The sequence below is a fragment of the Gekko japonicus genome, unplaced genomic scaffold, assembly GCF_001447785.1.
Source record: "Gekko japonicus isolate JY-2015 unplaced genomic scaffold, Gekko_japonicus_V1.1 scaffold142, whole genome shotgun sequence".
NCBI classification, from domain to species: domain Eukaryota; kingdom Metazoa; phylum Chordata; class Lepidosauria; order Squamata; family Gekkonidae; genus Gekko; species Gekko japonicus.
In genome coordinates, this window is record NW_015174848.1 from 100,109 (window position 1) to 109,201 (window position 9,093).

General features: G+C 48.4%; 1 protein-coding gene across 2 annotated transcripts in view; it reads right to left on the reverse strand.

Moving 5' to 3' along the window:
- ZMIZ1 (zinc finger, MIZ-type containing 1) overlaps positions 1-9,093 on the reverse strand; it is a 121,186-nt gene that overhangs the window by 55,801 nt on the left and 56,292 nt on the right. For both annotated transcript variants that reach the window (XM_015424521.1, XM_015424520.1), the window contains exons 6-7: positions 3,594-3,881; positions 1,381-1,563 (exon numbers count right to left, since the gene is read on the reverse strand). In XM_015424521.1, coding sequence (XP_015280007.1) covers positions 1,381-1,563; positions 3,594-3,881 — 471 coding nt within the window. The remainder of the gene's footprint in view (positions 1-1,380; positions 1,564-3,593; positions 3,882-9,093) is intronic.

Below are 9,093 nucleotides of genomic sequence, written 5' to 3' on the forward strand. Positions count from 1 at the left end.
GCATGCGCAGTAGGTGCTCTTTTAGCCCTGAGTACTAGCGGGAGCCGGGACACAATCAGGGCGCGCTAATTGCCGACAGCCTTACGGGCTATTTAGCTCTCGCACGCGCACTGACTAGTTGTGCTAGCAACTAGTCATTCTGGACGAAGCTCTGCACCTCACCACTCGTGTTCCTGTTCCGACTCCTCGTTTTTGACTTCTCGGCTCCTGACCTTGGCTCGTACGACTACGCTCCTGACCAGTGTTCCCTCTAAGCTGAGTTAGTGTGAGCTAGCTCACAGTTTTTTAGCCTCCGGCTCACACAGTTTTGTCTTAGCTCAGGGAGGAGGGCTCCAGAGCAAACTAATTTCTGCAGTAGCCAAATCGCTCGCTCACAACTTTAATGCCAGTGGCTCACAAAGTAAGAATTTTTGCTCACAGGACTCCACAGCTTAGAGGGAACATTGCTCCTGACCTGTACCTCGGACCTTCGACTCCCTGGCTTCTGACGTCTTTGGACTCTGGCTTTAACGACGACTCCGACAGTTGGTGATTTTGGACTTGGTCTCTCGGTGTTTCTGCTTGCCCGGTTTTGACTTTGGACTGCCTTTGACCTATCTTGCTCTCGCCTGGCCTGGTACCGTGTTTGTGACAGCGGGATTTTGGGAGAAGAAGGACCTCAGCAAGGTAGAAGGCCATATCAGCCATTGTCTCCAGGGGAACCGATATCTGTAGTCTGGAGGTCAATTGTAATCCTGGGAGATGTCCAGGCCTCACCTGTAGGTGGGGAACCCTGCTGGAATTCTATGATACGAGAATTCTACAAGTACCTTTCGAGCAAGCATTAAAACTGCTTGGAATGTTATTGCAAATCAACCGATCGCATTTTCTACAAATTGTTTAGGAAACAGGATGGGAGAGAAACAAAGCCAGTTTGACTGCAGAACAACACAGCCAACGGATCGCATCCATTCACACGGTGGCACAACACTTCATCTACCTACAGCTCAACCTTACATAGTTGGTGCACTGTGGGTTTGGTACGACTCTCTTGGCATTGTTATATGCCTTGAAAATATTACTGAGTTGCAACTGTATGGCTTTCAGTGCATTTACTGGCCACACAATGGGCAACATACCGTTAACACTGAAACAATAATTCCTTCTGCATTTAATGGCCACATAATGGGCAACATACCGTTAACACTGAAACAATAATTCCTTCTGCAAACTGCATCAGAGCCATCTGTTGGGAGTGTGATTTACTACACGTTCTCTTTCGGTTAAACTTTAATGGATCCATCACACATGTTTAAAGTCCTCAGAATGGAGGGTCCATACTTAGATGTAATTAATTACCCTGGCCTTGAGAGATGGCCACCAACAAAAGATGCCGCTCACCTTATAATACTGTCCCATGTTGACCGTCGGAGGAGGATATTGCCCTGTGTTTTGCTGGCTTGGCATCCTTTGTCCCGGGTAGTTGGGTGACGTGAGGGGTCTTGGAGGGTTGGGAGCTGGATACTGACCAGGTTGGGATGGAAACTGGCTATTTGGTCCATATTGCTGGTTTCCATAATTTGGCTGTATGTAAATGAAATAATAATAAAAAAATAGATTTTAAAATATTGCCACTCATTGAATGCAACAGATCTTTGCACAGCACAAGAGACATATTTACAAACGCAGGACCTAGAGGGCAGTTAAAGGCAAATGGAAGTTCCATACATGTCAATGCAACATATTAGAAAACATCCTTAGATCTCACCTGTGATAACTTTGGGGGTGGATCTTTACCCTAACCATATCCTACTACCTCTCTAGCTAAAGTCTGAAGCCTTTCTCCAGCCTAAGGAAGACTTCCGTCAACTTGTGGCCAATGTTCCCTCTAAGCTGTGGAGTCTTGTGAGCAAAAATGCTACTTTGTGAGCTACCGACATTAAAGTTGTGAGCGAGCGATTTGGTTGCTGCATAGATTAGTTGGCTCTGGAGCCCCATCCTTCCTGAGCGAAGGCAAAAATCTGTGAGCCGGAGGCTAAAAAACTGTGAGCTAGCTCACACTAACTCAGCTTAGAGGGAACAGAGCTTGTGGCTGTTCCACTGGAGAAAATCTCCTTGAAGGAGGAGTCCAGTGGCACCATTAAGACCAATAACATTTCACTCAAGGTGTAAGTTTCCGTGGGTAAGCACACGTCTTCAGATACTTCTTCAGTATCTGAAGAAATATCCTTGCACACAAAAGCTTACACCTTGAATAAGAAATACGCAAGCATAACCTACTCAGCACTGGACTAAAACCTTGCTCTGCTGCTTCAGATCAGCATGGCGACCCGCCTAAATATATTCCTGGAGGATGGTTGGATTTACTATCAGGATTTAAACGTCCTTAACTCCGACCGTAATGTTCCCATTAGAAATACGCAAGCATAACCTACTCAGCATCCTTGAAGGAGGAGTCCAGTGGCACCATTAAGACCAATAACATTTTACTCAAGGTGTACGTTTCCGTGTGTAAGCACACTTCTTCAGATACTTCTTCAGTATCTGAAGAAATATCCTTGCACACAAAAGCTTACACCTTGAATAAGAAATACGCAAGCATAACCTACTCAGCATTCATTACACACTTTCAAATGCTGCATGAACAGTGACTTCCATTGTAATACCCATGTGCCTCTTAACAACAGATCACATTCTGTAGACCTAAAGCACGGCGGTATTCACTATTATGCGTACAGTGCCATCTTCAGAATCCTACTCACACTGACTCGAGGGGGGGGGCCTCACTCCCAGGACCACTGTTCTTAGGACAGCGCTGTTAATAATCTACAAAATCGAGTTCAAGCTAAAAATGTGAGTCGCTATCTAGTGTCGCCTGGGTGCCAATCCAAATTCCTTGGATTTCCTTCCTTGGAAATTTCTTGCAGTTCATAACATCTTGGAAGTTTAGGCTCCTCCTCTCCTAACCACTGAAGGGATGACTAACTTTGACCAAGGACGTTTTGTGGTGGGATGGGTCAAGAATGAACACACATGAAGCTGCCTTCTACTGAACCAGACCCTTGGTCCATCAAAGTCAGTACGGTCTACTCAGGGTGGTAGCAGCTCTCCAGGGTCTCGGGAGGAGGTCTTTCACATCTGATCTTTAATTAGAGATGCCTGGGATTGAACCTGGGACCTTCTGCCTGCAAAGTAGGTGCTCTGCCACTGAGCCACAGGAGGTTGTCACATGCCCACTTTACAAAAGTCTATGATTATTCTTGTTTGCAGAAGAACCAGAAGGGAACAACCAGTAGGTGGTGGCAGCTACAAGCATGAACGGCTTCAAGGGGGAATTAGATAAGCATATGGAGCAGAGGTCCATCAGTTGCTATTAGCCACAAGGTATAGATAGGGGCTCTGGGGCATGTGATGCTCTGTCACCTTGGTGCTTGGGGGGGCAACAGTGGGAGGGCTTCTAATGTCCTGGCCCCACTGGTGGACCTCCTGATGGCACTGGTATTTCTGGCCACCGTGTGATACAGAGTGTTGGACTGGATGGGCCTTTGGCCTGATCCAACATTGGCATCTCTTATGTTCTTATGTTATGTTCTTATGATTCTGCGGCTACTCACCTCTCCCGGATACGGTCTCTTCATGCCCTGCATGGGTAAAGACTGGGGGCGTGGGCCAGGGTAGGCTTGCTGTGGCATCCTTTGCCCATGGTTGAAGGGACTCATTCCAGGTGGCCTGGGCTGGTTCATGCCCATAGGGGGCCCGCTCATATTGGAAGGCGTCATGCCCGCTCCCATGGTGGCTGGGTTCATGCTGCCCGGCATGGAAGCCGGCCCACGAGGGCCAGGCTGGTTCATGAACTGGCTGTTGTACGCTTGAGTTGGACCCATCTGGAAAGAGGAACAGACCTTCAACAGAAGAAGAAAAAAAAGAATAAAATGGCGACATGCATTTAAATGGGATGGGGGACCACGTTGACGGTGGGGGCGGGGTTCAGAGACACATCCCGTTTTCAAGAAAGAGCCTCGAAACATCTGTGGAGCAGATTGTGCCTGATCACCAGTGTTCCCTCTAAGATGAGTTAGTGTGAGCCAGCTCACAGTTTTTCAGCCTCCAGCTCACAGATTTTTGTCTCAGCTCAGGAAGGAGGGCTCCAGAGCAAACTAATTGATGCAGGAGCCAAATCTCTCGCTCACCACTTTAATGCCAGTAGTCCACAAAGTAGAATTTTTGCTCACCCGACCCCACAGCTTACAGGGAACATTGCTGATCACCCTCCCCATGTTGAGTCAATGCGTGTAACGCAGGGTACATTCAGGCGGGTAGCCATGTTGGTCTGAAGCAGGAGAACGAAGTTTGAGTCCAGCTTTCGTGAGAAGGGAGAAGGGACATGGAGACATTGAAGGAGGAAGTGACTCGAAAAAGCACCCCTCCAGCTAAATGCAGCAGCGGCAGCCAGATGTTCTGTTGCTCTGTGCTTCTGTCTCTCTGTGCCAGAGGCCAAGGGGGGGTGGCACTACTAAACATCTGGGAATTTCTGTGTTCGACAGCATGGCAAAAAAGGCAGTCTAATGCCACAGTTGAGCATCCACCAACGCACCACAGTTTGTTGACAGTTTCAGAGGGCAGCTTGGTTGGTTGGCAGTACAACAGCCACGTTCGACAGGGTTGCCTGGTCTTACCCTGGCTGCCGAAGGGGGGGGGGAACTCCCGATTCTTCCTGCGGGCCATTGCGTTTCCGACGTTGGAGGCGATGCTCTAGGTTTTGGGCAAAACTGTATGATTTTTCGGGGCTCAGAAGCATAGTTTTGCCCAAAACCTAGAGCATCGCCCCTGATGTTGGAAACACAATGATGTCACGCCCGGGTGATGTCATCACACTGGGGCGCCGGGAGAGGGGCTTCTAGGAGGCGGGGCTTCCCCGCCGGCCAGCTGGGCCACAGTTATTTTGTTCCATTGTTCTTCTGTTATTTGTTGTTGCAGGTCTATAGACCAAGCTGTTTGACAGCTTAAAGTTCTTGGAGCTTCATTGCTCAGTTTGCATTTCTATTTAGAAAACATCCTGAGAAAGACCCGTATATGTAGTGCAAATAAATATTTGTAACTTCTTAACTTGTTAAGGTCTAGAATTATTATGGACCCTATAATCAAGAAAGTAACGGCAGCTTCACAACACCAGATCTGTGCTGCAAATGCATACTTCTGATCAGGGGTCATTTCCTGCCGGAGCGCACAGGGGCGGAGCTCCGGCAATAAAGAGTCCAGGGGACAGGCACATGCAACAAGCCCCACCCTCTGCTCCCAGCAGCCCTCAGTCAGAGCAAGAAGCAGCCAGGTAAGTTGCAGAGCTCTCCCCCAGCCCCCCGGTCCAAAACAGTCCAGTGGCCCCTTTAAGACCAAGTTTTATTCAGGCACAAACTCTCCCTCCTCTGTGAGGGCAGATCTGCACGTTCCCCCCCCCCCAATAGCTAGCAATCCAAAACAGTCCAGTGGAGGCTGAGCAGTGGGTGCTGCCTTCTAACACACTCCTGGTGACGTCAGGGGGTGTGGCATATGCAAATAAGTTATGCTAATGAGTTATGTTAATAAGCTCCTGCACCTCTTTTTCTATGAGATGACCCCTGCTTCTGATTCACAGAAAAAAGAAGAGGAAAGCTTATTTACTATAATAATTTCTGGGCTGTGTTTCGGGCTCAGACGTGAGTTGCCAAAACCCGGAAGCCATACTGCCAAGACAGAATGATAGTGGGACGGAGAGCATAAACACATTTCCTTTCCAATTCCAGAGTTAGAACCAGGAGGGAGGAGGTCTCACAGAGGAGATTCCTGGGAACTGTTGATTTATGTTCTAACGAATATCTAAACACATTTCCCTAGAAATATGCTACCCTTGTTCACGAAGTCGAAATTACATGGGGAGTAATCTCTCTGAAATCAGAGCCAGGTCTATTGCTAGGAGCGAGGCCGGGTGAAGGCACCACTAAAATATTCTACAGAAGCCTTACAAGGTTCTCCCCGGCTTGCTCTAGGGTGGGAAGACAACAAAGTAGAAACTGATTGCTTGACGAGCAGCCATAATTTCGCAGGAAATGGGCTCCGGCTGCAGACTCACCTCTTTGAACTGCAAATTTGCTCTCAGAGAGCAGACAGCAGGAACTTGTAAAGAGAGATTTATTGACTAACTGGAAAGATAAACGTGTGCATGCGTCTCTCTGTGTGTGTGTATACACAAAACACACATTCAGGATGAGCAGATGCTGCTGTTTCCTTTTTTTATCATGCATGTATATAAAGAAAGCAGAACGTATTCCATAAGTTGCGTGCAATTAACAGTACTACTATGAAGCATTGCCAGGGTCATAGAAGGAAGATAACTTAAACGTATCGCTGCAACCACCTGAAATTGATGTAAACCATCGAGAAGAGGGCAAAGGACTGTGCAGTCCTTAACAGAGTTACACCCTTCTAGGCCCATTCAATGGACTTAGACTGGTATAACTCTGCTGAGGATTGCAATATCAGTCAGCTAAAGCTGGTGTAGCAAGAAGAAGAAGAGGAGGAGGAGGAGATTGGATTTATGCCCCGCCCTTCACTACCCAGAGGAGTCGCAGAGCGGCTTACAAACCCCTTTCCCCTCCCCACAACAGACACCCCTGTGAGGTAGGCGGGGTTGAGAGCTCTTGACAGAGACTGCTCTTTTTTCAAGAACAGCTCTTGTCAGAGCTACGGCTTGCCCAAGGCCATCCAGCCAGGTGCAAGTGGAGGAGTGGGGAATCAAACCTGGTTCTCCCAGATTACAGTCCGCGCACTTAACCACGACACCAAACTGGATGAGAGTGAGCGAGGAAGTCCCTTGCCTCAATTATGACTGCACCAGAAAATCAGGTAAGTTTTTAGGTCCATAATAGGGGGACGATAAATACTGGCCTCCCTCACAGGGCTCTTGTGGGACTGACTATGAAGCCTTTTGGACATGTTACAGCTAACCTTGGTTGGCTTGGACATAACCTTGGTTTGCCACAGTATGAAAGAGCCTCGAAGGGACTTCAGGATCAGACAAGGAGACCTCTGCTCCCTTTTCCCTTCTACACCACAGTGATTTCTGCCAGTCTGCCACTATTTCCAAATAAGCAAAAGCACAGTTCGAACTGGGGACCAGTCCAGTGTCTGGAAGAAGCAGAAGAAGCAGAAGAGATTGGATTTATGCCCCACCCTTCACTCGGAGTCTCAGAGCGGCTTACAAACTCCTGTCCCTTCCCCTCCCCACAACAGACACCCTGTGAGGTGGGTGGGGCTGAGAGAGCTCTGACAGAAACTGCTGTTTTTCAAGCTGTGCCAGAGTTATGGCTTGCCCAAGGTCACATCAGCAGGTGCAAGTGGTTCTCCCAGATTAGAGTCTGCGCACTTAACCACTACACCAAACTGGCTCTTAACCGCACACTTAACCACTACACCAAACCCTGGTTTGCAGGGCACGCAGCAAACGAAGGCTAGCCATGGGAGTGAAAGCAACACATTAGCTCAGGGAATGAGCTGAAGCGTGAGAGGAAAGCAAGGGTCACATGACTAAGCCTGAAGCTCTTCCGGCTCTTGTTCACAGCAACGCACCACGGTTTCCCTGGATCGAAGCGTCGCTCAAAAAGGACAACTACGGTCTTCATGTCTAAATCGAGCCAATAGAAATTGCCCGGAAGCCTACTGGGTAAGTTTCACTCAAAAGACAGTGAGAGGCACAGATATTCAACAAAAGCAGCACAATATACAATAGGCAACGAGCGTCATTCAAAACTCCTTCCTAAGAGTCCCCCTCTTCCTCTAACCTTTCCCAGGCTCTTATCGACCCTCGAAATTTTCACATCCCTGAGACCCCTTTTCAGGTCTTCGGCAGATCGGTTCCGAGATCACAGAGGTGATCCGTCGGTAGTTCGTGTCCCTTTGGTCCCTACTGAGGTCACAGAGGGGATTGCCAGCCTAGGATCCAGTAACTAGGTGCTCTGGAAGCCGGAGAATCTACATTTCAACATCCTATGAGCAATCTCCCTTCACCTGAATCGCTTCGGCTACGACAACACACCGCGAGCTTTCAAGCAAGACCTTGCTGGAGAACGGTCTTTGGACAAGGACAGACAACCCTCTCAATTTATGTCTGGAATTACAGTGGAAAGGCACCGCATGCTGCTCTTGCTCACAGAGTGCAGGTGTTGTACTTCCCAACAAAAAGCTGAGGAGCAAAGGTCCAAGATTGGCTTACTAGAGGAAATAAATCTCCAGAGGTAGGTTTAAAGAGCAGACGACGACTCCAGGCCAACCATCACTACGGGTACGACTCCCTCCTGCCCTTACTGGAGGCACGCCGACTTCTGTTTCTCAAGCCTCTTGTCCAGCACGCTAAAGTCTGACACGAAAGATACAGAAGGCGGGTGCCCTCTTGTCTCTAGAGAAGGGGAGCTTTGTACATTTTTCAAGCAATTCGAGTGCTCCGTTAGGAAGTGACTACAGCAGGCCTTCGCTTTGTGTTAGCACTCAAAGGTGCAGTGTGGCAGAAATCTGAAATACTGGCCTAACGTCTTTGGGGATGTGGACCCAACTAGTCTTTTAAGATCGGCTAGGGAGGACTTCGCTGGGGATTCCTTACCTAAACTGCGTGAAAAACTTGGGGTTTGGAGCAGCAGGGCTTCCTCAAGAGATCTAGACGCTCAGAGATGCTGCCTCATTACGAGGAGTCAGGCCATTTGCTCAAGATTTCCACAAGACAATGCATCTTGCGGGTTTCTGTGGTTTTTAACCAACTGCTGTTTTTACTGCAGCGTTGCGCTTTGGGTTTTCATTGACTGTTCATTGCCTTGGACACCTCCTGGCAAAAAAAGCAATTAACCCCTTTCCTGAACCAACCGCGCGGGGGTTTTGCGTCTGCCTCGGGAGGCCCCCCTTCCCCATCTCAGTGATATTTCTCCCCCCTGCCCACTTCCAGTCTTCCTGTCTGGGCACTGCAGCAGGAGCTGGAGTTTCAATGCATTCAGAAGAAGAAGAAGAAGAAGAAGAAGAAGAAGAAGAAGAAGAAGAAGAAGAAGAAGAAGAAGAAGAAGAAGAAGAAGAAGAAGAAGAAGAAGAAGAAGAAGA